Source organism: Vidua chalybeata, chromosome 1, assembly GCF_026979565.1.
Source record: "Vidua chalybeata isolate OUT-0048 chromosome 1, bVidCha1 merged haplotype, whole genome shotgun sequence".
Classification (NCBI taxonomy): Eukaryota; Metazoa; Chordata; class Aves; order Passeriformes; family Viduidae; genus Vidua; species Vidua chalybeata.
The window spans coordinates 42486853-42498928 of NC_071530.1; the positions used below are offsets into that span (position 1 = coordinate 42486853).

The window sequence follows — 12076 nt, forward strand, 5'->3', positions numbered from 1 at the left end:
GCTGTCTCACAGCCATCCTCTTGACTCTCCTTGAGATCAGCAGAAACGTAGATATTTTTGAAACCCCTTGCTTTCTGGTTGAAATTAGGCAACAGTCCAGAAGCTGACGGAAGATGAGAGACACTTCTCATGGAGTTTGCATGTCCTTAGGGAAAAGGGACTAAAAGCATATACCAGAAGCAGGTTTTCAAAAGACAGGCTCAGCTACTGGTTGTTGTAAGGAGTGAGGGAGTTTTGCTATGTATCCCTATGACCTGGGTAATCCCTCTCACTTTACAATACTTGGTTCCTACATCTGAAAAATAATTCCTAAAAATAGAAAGGTACTGGTCAGGAAGGATCAGAATCATTTATATCACTTTATGTGCTCATGATGAATCTGTCTTCCCAATGTCTGTGTTGGGAAAACTAAAGCAGGGACTCACATGAGTACTGAACACACATTGAAGGAAGGAGCTGCTTTCCTTCTATATGGCAGGATGGGGATGTGCCCAGAGAGGCCAGGCACTGTGCTGTCAGGGATCCTGTGCTAAATCCTGCAGCAGCTGCCTCTGCTCAGGAAGCCATCTTGCACTGAGGGCTGCTTTACCTGCATTAATGAGTGGTATCCCACCATTAGCAGTTACGCTATTGCTAACTACAGCCTTCCTTGGCTGTGTGATACATATGTATGTATTGCTTCTGCAGCCAGCAGTAAGGGCTCCTCCTGTTCCACTCCAGCATTGCTTTTGTCAGGAAGGGAGAAGTGCCTCCATGCATGGTTGTGCAGCTCTGCCTGCCCACACACGAGCATCTTTTCACCTTTTACCGTTGCACATTCCCATCTTACTCTGCTCTGAGCGTTCCCAGCTGGGAAAAGCTGCTCTACTTTGCTTCTCATTGAATGCATTTACAAATCATCACTGTTTCTCTCAGAGGTGGCCAGGATGCCCTTTTCGGTTCCAGGGGCTGCAGGCCCTGCACGCTGACAGCCTATTCCTCCCCAGAGAGGATGCCCCCCAGGAAGCAGCTGAGGTGCTGGACCAGGCAGGGTTTCCAGGCGTTAGTGCGTGCTGTGCTACCTGACCGGGCTTTCTTTGAGCTGCTCCTTGCGGGCGGAGGTGGACCTTTCCTTCTAAACAGAAAAATCTTACATACGGATTATATTGAAGCACGTAGCAATTTAGCAATACTCTTTTGTATCAAAATTACATTCTTCTAAAAGAGAGCCAACCAGCTTTTCGTAACGCTTTTTAAATTATTGGAACCGTCGATATTCTACACAAAAAACCAACCAAAAACAAAACAACGAAAAAAACCCAAACAAAAAAACCACAAAAAAACAACCCACAAAACAAAAACAGAAACAAAGAAAAAAGATGAAAGTTTTCTCCTAAAACTTGGGTTCTTTTCCATGCTGTTCAAACCGAGACTTCAATGTTACAAGCCAAGCCAGATGAACGAGGAGACTGAACGAGGAGATGAACGAGCTCACGGCTTGTGCCCCTCAGCCCTGAGAGCCGCGGGGGCTCCGGCCCAGCGCCGCTCCCGGCTCCCGGCTGGCTGGCTGGCTGGCTGGCTGGCTGGCTGGCTGGCTGGCTGGCTGGCTGGCTGGCTGGCTGGCTGGCTGGCTGGAGGGGCGGATCGCTGCTGGCCGCGTCACGGCCCCGCCAGGAGCCCGCCTGCGGCTTTTGCCGGGCGCTGCCGCCGCTCTGCGTCACGGCCCCGCTCCGCGCCGGCTCCCGCGCGGCGGCGGAAGCAGCGGGGAAGGCGGGGCGGGAAAGCGGAGTTAAAGCAGCGGCGGGGCCGCGCCGGGTCGTGCCGGGCCGATGGAGCCGGGCGGCGAGAGCGGCTGCTGGTTCCTGTACTACGCGTACGGCAGCAACCTGCTGCGGGAGCGGCTGCTGCTGCGCAACCCCTCGGCCGCGCTCTGCGCCCTGGCGCGCCTGCAGGTGCGTGAGGGGGCGGCGGGCGGGGCCGCGGGGGGCTGAGGCAGCCCGACATTCCTGCAGGAGCCCGAGTGTCCCCACGGCTGCCCGCGGTCTGGTGCTGCAGCCCGTCCGTCCCTCCCACGGGGGCGGCCCCAGCATGGATCAGGCGGGGGGTCCTCGTCGAGACGGTAGTGCCAGGTTCTGTTACCGTGGTGCGCAGTGACAGGACAAGGAGCGACGGACGTACACTAAAATGGAAGAAGTTTCACCTCAGCATGAGGAGTAACTTTACGTCGAGGGAGGTAGAACGCTGAACAGGCTGCTCAGGGAGGTTCTGGAGTCTCCCTCTCTGGAGACATTTCAAACCCTCCTAGGTGCGTGTCTGTGTCACCTGCTTGAGGTGACGCTGCCTTGGCAGGAGGGGTTGGACAGATGATCTCGGGAGGTCCCTTCCAACCCTGGCTATCCTGTGCTTCTTGACCCAGGGCCTGCTGCCGGGGCTGCCCACAGTAGAAGGAATGTTCGTGGTAGTCCCACTGCTCCAGGGTTATTTGACAGGACTTAACCTTCCAGGCTGTCAGCCATGATCCATGACCCATGGCCCGTGTGTAAAGCACTATGGACTTTGAAATGTAAAGCTACTGTGAAGGTGGTGAGGCATTGGAGCAGGTTGCCCAGAGAAGTTGTGGATGCCCCATCCCAGGTAATGTTCAAGACCAGGTTGGATGGGGCTTTGAGCAAACCAGTCTAGTGGGAGGTGTCCCTGGTACAGGTGAGGAGCTCTCCCTGTGCTGTGTGATGGGCAGATGGGAGCTTTCACCCAGCTCTGCACACCTGCAGCTGACACCATCATACACTCTACAGGGCAGTTCTCTCCCTGCCAGGTTTATTAAATACCATTGTATCAGCTTGGCTTTAGTGTAGGCTTTGAAATATGAGCTTGTGGTCATTAAAGCTGTTGATGTACAGATCTGTGCAACTGGAAGGATGCTTGAAGGAGCAGAGCATCAATTGACACCACTTACAGATGACTTGAAGGTTCTCTTGGGGTAACTGGCAGGAAATTATCTATGTTAGAGTATATGAAGAAGTTCCAAAAACTTGTCATTAATAAACTCCCCATAATCAGATACTTGGTATCTCTTGGGACTATCAACCTGCTCCTGTAAAGCATGAGGAACTTACAGCTGCCCCTCCACTGAACGTGCTGAGAGCCCAGCACCTTGCAGGATCAGACCTTGAAGGCAGGGAGAAAGGCACTAGTAGTGTGTGCTTATCTTTGAATAAAAGCAAGCTTCTTCAGGTCGATTTCCAGGTTAGTCAGTAAGCAACCCTTGCCCCACTGCAGGTTGGCTGCCTTCTCTAGCTGGCCTTTGACTGATTGCTATGTTCCCTGCCGACACCGGGTGGCTTCACTCCCTTGCTTCCAGCTGGAAAATCACTGATGCTAGGGAGTAAGGGACTGCAGGAAGGTTGGAGCTGATTCCTATTAATTGCTCTGTGATAGTGCCACTTGGGCTTAAAAAAAGGAGAAACAGCCTGTAAACAGAATGCTTTGGATCCTAAACTAAAGTAAAAACTTCAGTTAAACTTTAGTTAAACTTCCCTCTAATTTTAATTTTTAAAGCTTTGTTAATCTTCAGCCAAAAGATGTTAAGAAATGGGATGTGTAACAAGCACAGAAAGGGTATTACACTGGTACTTAGAAGGACCAAAGACCAATTTCTTGACCCAAAAAAGTATCTACTGTGTTTTTTTCCCACACATGTAAGTTACACACATGGTGTAACTTAGAGTTTCCTGCTTCCAGAACCAGAGTGAACTGTGCTGTTTCTGTGCAATCTCTGTTGCTGTTTTTTGGGTGGTGCCTGATGATTTTATACAGCTCCTTGCAGCTATTCAGTGCAGATCAGGTCCAAGAAAATGTAACTGGAGGAATAAAGCAAAAATTGATAGGGGGTTTTTCCCTTTTTTTTTTTTTTAATGAGACTGAAGTGAGAGTACTTGATTCTATCCAGGATTTCCTTGGAGCTGCCCTGCAATTACTTGTCCTCATCTGTAACTTCAGTCTGTGACTTGACTGGACTTTTGTGCAGATAACTTGGTGCGTCTAAGTAAACCTTTTCTAGTGAAATTGATTAAATAAGGGACATTTTATGGAGCAGGAAGATGACTCTGTTGCTAGAGTAAACAGTGTGGCTTTGCCAGGCTGCTGTCACTTAATGCACACACACACAAATTGATAGGTGTTCTCTGTGTGTGCCTCCAAGTGCTTTATTTTTTTTTTTTTTTTGCAACCTTTTTCCCATATCTATTAGGACATATTACAAGAGAGTGATGTGTCCCAGGGAATATTAATGTGTACATGTGTATGTTTCAAATCAAAATCATAGGTTCAAGAGGGTGGTTGTAAGAAATACACAAAGCTGTGGGGCTGCATAGGTATTTTTGTTGTTGTTAAGCACTTAGGCTTCCTTAAAGCTTGTTTTGGATTGAGGGGTGAGGGGGTGGTTCCCTTCTGTACTGCTAGGGAAGGATCCACAAATTGGTTAATACTGAGTGTATTGAGTCAGGTGAGAAATTACATTGATACCATTCAATAATCCATTATTCTCTTTTTCATGTATACTAATATTTGATATGCTTGCAAGAAAAAGTGATATTTGTTTCGTAAAAGAATGGTTCTACTTGCAAAAACCTGAATAAGTTCACTGAAGGAGACATATGCCTTGACTTAAAAATACCCAAGAATGTTCCAGATGAGTGGTGAGATGGCACAAGACATTGTAAAATACAAGGGATGGTATTTTATAATTCAGTAGTCTTATTAGTGCATGAGGACAGGACCCAAAGCTCACCATCTTGTAAACTTCTTTACCTTTACTATGTTCCTGGATCCTGCATAGTAGCATTTAAGTCTTATCACAAAAACCTTCAAAGGATTTGGCACCAGGTAGGTGGCACCTGTCTGTTTTTCCTTCTGTGTCTCCAACTGGCTACGTGTACTACTGTCCTTTGGCTGCCCCTTTCATGTCAAGAATAGCCAACAGCCCTAATTTCAAGGGGAGATTGATTCTCTGCGTTGCTTTCATTTGCAGGATTTTAAGCTGGAGTTTGGCCATCATCAAGGCAGGACAAGTTCTGTCTGGCACGGAGGTACAGCTACCATTGCTCAGAGCCCCGGGGACGAAGTGTGGGGAATAGTGTGGAAAATGAACGCTTGCAATCTAAGTTCGCTGGATAAGTAGGTGACTTAACTTCTGCTGTCTTCTACTACTTTAGAGAGCAATTGAAAATTAGTTAATTTCTGGTAAAGAGCTGTGTGGAAGCTATGGTGTTGGAATCAAGAAGATGCTTTTGCTTTTAATATGTGAATTCTATTTCACAGGATGTGTATTGACTTTTGACACTTCTGTGATTAAAATAGCTTTATTTTCAAGCTAAAGCTACTTTTAGGGGTATTTTAACAATCTGTGGACCTTAATTTGAAGTCATGCTCCTTCAGTTTTTTTCAAACTGTCTTCCCAATTTTCTGTCTCTTTCAAATTTCTAAAATCTGTATTTGTCCTATGGTGTTTTTCCCATTACTTTAGGGAGAATTTCCTTTGAGACTGACATCAATGTCTGTCTGTAAACCTCTGTAGACTCCAGTTGTAGCAGAAAAGGAAGAGATAAGGACAAGACTGCAGAAGAGAGATCTTTAATACAGGCAAAGTGATCTTTTGAGGAAGTTAACATGTCATCTCTTTTAAGGATGTAAACTTTTGTGAGCTTGAGGAATATCCAAGAAGAGAGCTGGGGTGTTAAAGTTTCCCCCTTTGAATGGGAGGGCCTCCTTACACCTTTACAATGCATGCTGTAGAATGTTCTACCTGTGCCTGGTAATTAAGAGACGTTCAAGGAACCCTGAGCAAGTTGATCCCAGGCTGAAGTCTAAAAGACCACCTGGTTAAACAAAGCAAGGAACAGCATGACTTCTTGCAGGGTCTAAGACAGGGCTTAGAATGTAATCTCCAAAACTTTGCCTGCTGCCATGTGCTTGTTGCAGCTTTTGAGATGTGCCTGCACAGCATGGTGCTTCTGGTACACAAGGATTGTTTGTTCAGAGCAGTTAATCACTGACAATTCCAGTAGAAGTCTGGGCTAGTAAAAACAAGGGAGCAGGGCATAATAAACCCAGTGAAAGCACTACCTCAATACTGTTCTCCTGCCTCTGCTACTGATGCAATTCTAGTGTGTAAACATGTCCTTAAAATCCTGGCAGTGAAACTTGGTTCCAATGTGCTTTTTGCTGCCTATGGTGAACCTGAAATACAACAAAAGTTGTTGCCCAAGTTCTGTTAGCACCTTATGGTAATGGCCACTCTTGAGCACTCTTGTCCTGTCTGGGAGTGTTATCCTCTAGCAAGAGAGCATGGGCATCTCGTTGGCATGCTTGTGCTTGGGGACAGCTTCACAAGTCCCTGCTTTATTATCTCCTGAGTTCCTCTGCTCTTGCTTACTGTAGCACTTAAGCATCCTGATCCCCTTCTGCTGACCTTTACTTAAACCTGATTTACCATCCTTTCCTGAAGCATAAACTTCCTAAGTATGATGATCCTGTCCAACAGCATCTGCTTTTGTGTTTCCCCTCCATGGGGACAGTATTTTGTATTTTGACTTCCGTAAGTGTTTACACACTGTTTACAGTACACAAAGTGTACGATTGCAGATCCCTGGAACTTGTTTGATGGGATAAATTTCAATACTTGTTAAGGTACTAGAGACTTGAGTGCTGTAACCACCAAAATCTGCAGCATGGACACTAGCACTACAGATCACTTTTTCCCAGTTGCCTCATTGATGCCATGGAGGCAGACTGGAAATTGGATGTGTTCTTGGCTTTTATAATCATAGTCAACAGTGCTCTTCTAAGAATCGCTCCTAAACCACTCAAATGAGCTTGCAGATGCTTCTCCTGAAGGTCTTGGGATCCTTTGGCTGCATGCAAGCTGATATATTTGTAGGTTCTCCACCAAGTTATTTCCTGAAATTACCATGTATCCAAAAAGAAAATGCCCAGCCTTTTTTTTTTTTCCCCTCCGAATCTGGGTAGTCTCTGTGTTGTTATCCAGAAGCAGAGGAGGGGATGTATAATTGAAGCTGCATGTAATTAGTTGAAATACGAACAAAATAATGTAATATATAGAAAACAAATATGGGAGAGGAACCTTTTGCTTAGATGGCAGAACTCTTTGGCTTCAAATTCATGTTTTTTGCTGCCTCAGTCACTTCTGTGGGGTTTTTGTCCTCTGTACTTCACAAATCTCTAAGTTACAGACTAAATAATGACTTTGCCTCATAGATTCTAGCAGTGGATGTTACTGAACAGTTTTCTTGCTCTCACACAACCTCATGACTTATTTTGTAGTCTGCTGGCCTTGAATCTGCAGTTAGCTTCCAGTCTGAACTTGCACTTAACCTAGCTCCTTCGCTAACATGGCCCACATTATGTACATTAAATAACTTGAAATGGTAGCAAGTCTTTTAGAAAAAGATGAGTTGCCAAGTTTATATTGGACAAGCAGGGTTAAAACCATGTTATGACTCGTACCTAAAGTACATCTAAAGTTAATTGTGCTATAAAGTCTCTTGTATTGCTTAAGCTTCTCGTTTACTTCTTATTGTTTCCTCAGATTTTTATTGGTGGCTAAATGCCAGTGGTTGAGGACAATAAATAGCCTTGGTTTTGAGTCTTTGTTTTTTGAAGCATAATTTTGCTAATTAAAAAAAAACCCAAATAGTTTTTTTGCCTTGACCTAACTCATTACTGCTCTGTATGTCTTGTGCAAGTTATAAGGTGTCTTGGATTATTCATTGGAAAGTGCATTGCACAAGTTGTGCAAGTTTCCCCTTACTAAAATGTAACACAATGGACAAGATAAAACATTGCAATTGTTTCTTTATCTGAGTGGCAGCTAAGGAACATGTGTCTGTCTCATTAATTCTGATAATCTTGCTTGTGTTTCTCTTTCAGACTACCTGTCTTCCACAGTAATTAGTTTAGGAGTATTCTTTTTCTGACTTTGCAGGTTAATCACAAGTCATCGTTTCTTACAGAGCTGAAATGATAAAAGTGAATGCTGCTTCTTCTCTAAAAACATATTTTCTTATATGAAACAAGTTGGCACAAAAAGCACTGAAATATGTTTTGCTTCATTTGTTTTTTTTTTAAGTATATTAAAGCACAGACCAGTGGCCTGCCTTGAATTCTGTTACAATAAATCCATATGTTTAATTGCATAGTTGGTTTGAAAGATGGATTGGTTAATTGACATGATAGGAATATATATGTCTTTCACAGGCAAGAGGGAGTTGAGGATGGCATTTATGTCCCAATAGAAGTTAATGTCCACACACAAGCAGGAAAGGTACTGACCTGTCGAAGCTACCAGATGAAGGACTATGTCTCTGGTCCCCCTTCTCCACAGTATAAAAAGGTAGGTGTTGCAGCACTTTAATTATGGAACAGTGTACAGAAGTTTATAATGCAGTATTTCTGTGCTATTTAATAAGTACTTTGATTACAGTGGATGGAAGGCATAACTACAGTAAAGGTATAACAGTCCTTGTGCAATATACTGCTGTAATGATGCTCACAGGAGATTGCTAGCTCTTACAGGCCTATTAAATCAGCTGGGGGTTTTTGGTTTAGTTATACTTTACAGGAGGCCCCTCCTTAACTTGTGAATTAACTGTGATTGGCACAAGGATTTCTGGAGGATGCTGTTCACATATATGTGGCAATTCTCTGTTTGAAAAATTAACTACTCCACTGAAAGGACAGAGCGAAAATACAGCACCTGGCTTTCTGTGGGGAAAATACAGCACCTGGCTTGTCGTTTCCAGGATGTGGATTATCCTTACTGTCTCGGGAAGCACTTGCTATCACAACAGGGTGCAGCTGTCGCCTTTTACCAGACACATCACCAGTACATCACAGGGCTCCAGCAGCATTGCAGAGCACTGCAGGGTTCCCCCTTGATGGCTGGTGAGGCAGAAGTGTTTCAACACTGTTCTGCAACACTGACTCTGTGGAGACACATGACCCAGTCACGCAGCAGGCCTGACCTGCTTAGCCTGTGAGATCTGTGCAGGCCCAGGCTGGGGTGGTGTGGCTGTGTGTCTGAGTGGTGCAGCTTTAGTACTGCTCCACAGACATCACTGCTGCTGGCTTTTCCTACCTGAAGTGCAGGAACCAGGAGTGAGCCTGTGAAATCCCAAGTGTGCTGCCTTCTCCAAACTGAGGAACTCGCTCCTATGAATGGCTTCCAGGAGCACAGCTAAGGCCAGCTGCTGTGGGACTGCTGAAGAGAGGGCTTGCTTAGAAAGCAGGCTCTGCTTTTCCACAAACCTCTTCCCTGCCAACCCACCTCATGGCAAGGCAGATCATAGTCTGCTGCTGTGTGTCAGCTCTCATTGGTATGCTGAAAGTGCAGACCTCTGCTATTGGCAACTTTATCATTCCCTCCTGGTCCTTTCAGGAGCAGTTAGTTCTGTTCTTCTCCTGTGCCCCCAGCTTTTTTTGTTTGTTTGTTTGTTTTTGTGTTGGGTTTTTTTTGTTTGTTTGTTTGTTTTGTTTTTGCTTAAATTAACCAGGCAGGAGAGCTAAAAACTTAAAAGATTACTGCATTAGCAAACAGGGATTGAACTACATCCATCTCCTGTTATGTACTTTTTGTGGCAAAATTCATTCTTTCCAGACACCTCATCCTTGAAGTGCATGCTGTTGAATGCATGAAAGCATATTTAGAATGTTCATTTCTATATGCAAGCTTGCTGGTGTCTCCTTCAAGCTGTGTTCCTACAACTTCCTCTTCTTCTCTCACTGTCACATCTTTTCTTCTGCACCAATACTTCAGTTTATTTCATGTATGGAAGTAAAGCAGCATTAACAAACTAAGGAATCTGTGCTTTTTCACTGAGTTAAGTGTCTGTTTGTTATTCCTGCACCCCGTCTAGGTATTTGTTGTTGTACAGCTTAGTTTTGGACAGCTTAGTTTTAAAAATAACTATTTTTTAAATTTTCAGCCAACTTTAGTGTCACATCTGAATGAGAAGCAGCATATATTATTGAAATTATCATCCTGTCTGGAAGAAAGAACAGAATAACTGAATAACAGCTTAATTAGAGAGTCTTGTGCACTTCAGTAACACATCAGAATCTCAGGGGTAGTTAAAAGCCTTTTCAGCATAATTTTGTTCACGCTGTTCTGGTCTTCAGTAGTCTCCCAGAAGCCTTTGGCTAACTTTAGGTACAAATAGCACTATTTGAGATAAATTCTCTGGGTAACTTAAATGGTTCCTCCTACTCAAGTGATTGTTTGGAGGAGTCTGTCCTTTTTATTACTGAAGGCTTTTTTTTTCTGTTTTAATTATAGGTTATCTGCATGGGTGCAAAACAGAATGGCTTGCCAACTGATTATCAGGAGAAATTAGAAGCTATTGAAACTAATAATTATGCAGGACCGGTGCCAATTATGGAAGAGATTGAAGCTGCTATTAAAGCAGAGAAAATAAATTCTGCATAGAATGCCTCTGCATTTGCTTGGCCATTCACCTTGATTTAGATATGTTTCTTCACTGTGCTGATCAGCAGTTTCTTTATTTATCAAGAAAAGATGAATTTGCTGTGCATCTACAGTAAACCATTAGACATAACTTGCAGTCTGAAGACACACTGACATTGGTAACTTCTTTTTGTATGTATAGCTTGAGTACATGCTGCAAGTACATGCTGCAAGTACATTGCAGATTTAGGAATTATTTTTCTGTAATTGTCATGCAGTGCTGCATGTAAATTTGTGCTTCATGTCCAGTTTACTGACCTTTTTAAAAGAAAAAGGCCATCTTCATGAGTTTTGGCACCTGTTGCCTTCTGAGGAATAAGGGCTGCAGGATCAGGTCATCTGTTTGTACAAGTTATATGTATATATGACTACATTTGTTAGATGCAAAGTAAACCTCTAAGGCTAAAGATTTTCTCTGCTACTTCTCTTAATGGTTTAAAGCCCAGCCTATATGATGCCATGGAGTTCCTGTTCCTGTTTTATAGTTAATAAAAAAAAAGCTAGTGTTTTTTTAACTGCTTCCATGTTTAAAGCATAAGCCCAAAAGGCAGCCTGGGCCTGAAGACAACATTCAGCAAAGCATCTCATTCAAACCATCATAGCTGCCTTCCTTTCAATGTCTAGTGAAAGTCATAGGTGAACTGTTTAGCTATAACCAAGAGATTTTTAAAGAAATCATTTTAGTTTGATATTTCCAAGGTTTTTTTTTAAATACCTTTTTGAATGGCTTGTTTGCCTATCTAGGCCTTGGTACAGTGAAATCAGAAAGTCTCCTTTGAGCCCTAGCACATTTATTCTGTGGCTTTTTTCTGTATTAAACACTAAATTAACAGACTTGGCCTCTTGTGGTTTTTTTTTTTTTTTTGGTTTGTTGGTTTGTTTGTTTTTTCTCCCCACAGTTTGACAATCCAATGCAAAACTGTAAGCTTTTGTCGCATATAGAGAATTTATTTTCGTGGTACTTTGCAACCCCTGCAGTTAGTCTATGGGGGATGAGGGAAAATTGACAACCTGGAAGGTGTCAAATCACTGAGATTTGGCTTATCTTCTTCACAGTGTATTTTTTTCTCTTGATGTACAGAGAGGTGTAAGATATAATTGATGTCACTGTGTGACTGCTTAGATAAGCAAATGATAAAATAACAGACTGACCATGTCTTCTGTGTATAAAATGTTTTCTATAAACTTCTGCCAAGTATGTGTAGCTGCTGTCCTGATGTAATATATCTGTTTCCAGAGTGGGGCATGGTGACTGCTGTAAAACATGGTACTTTCCGTATTAGCACTGTCTAGTTTGAGTAAATAAAATTGTGATTACTAAACCTCGCCATGCCTGTTCAGTGTGCACCCCTCAAGAATTCACAGATTGTTAGGGTTGGAAGGGATCTCTGGAGATCATCTAGTCCAACATCCTGTCAAGGCAGGGTCACCTCGAACAGATGATACAGGAACACATCCAGGTGGATTTGGAATGTCTCTGGAGAGGGAGACTCCACGACCTCCCTGTGCAGAGTGCGTTGCTGATGTAAATAAAAACTGATGTGGGGATGCAGCTGA

General features: G+C 43.6%; 1 protein-coding gene across 1 annotated transcript; it reads left to right on the top strand.

The window, feature by feature from the left end:
• The first annotated feature begins 1652 nt into the window (after positions 1–1652).
• GGCT (gamma-glutamylcyclotransferase) lies at positions 1653–11845 on the top strand. Its single transcript, XM_053941703.1, has 4 exons — positions 1653–1931; positions 5009–5154; positions 8254–8389; positions 10331–11845. The coding sequence occupies exons 1-4, from the start codon at positions 1809–1811 to the stop codon at positions 10478–10480; spliced, it is 555 nt and encodes a 184-aa protein (XP_053797678.1). The 5' UTR covers positions 1653–1808; the 3' UTR covers positions 10481–11845.
• The last annotated feature ends 231 nt before the right edge of the window (positions 11846–12076 follow it).

Excerpts from the sequence above, each read along its gene's own strand:
- GGCT (XM_053941703.1), top strand. The coding sequence starts at position 1,809 with ATGGAGCCGGGCGGCGAGAGCGGCTGCTGGTTCCTGTACTACGCGTAC. Across the intron at positions 1,932-5,008 it reads GCGCCCTGGCGCGCCTGCAG|GATTTTAAGCTGGAGTTTGG; the intron begins GTGCGTGAGGGG and ends TTTCATTTGCAG. Across the intron at positions 8,390-10,330 it reads CTTCTCCACAGTATAAAAAG|GTTATCTGCATGGGTGCAAA; the intron begins GTAGGTGTTGCA and ends TTTTAATTATAG.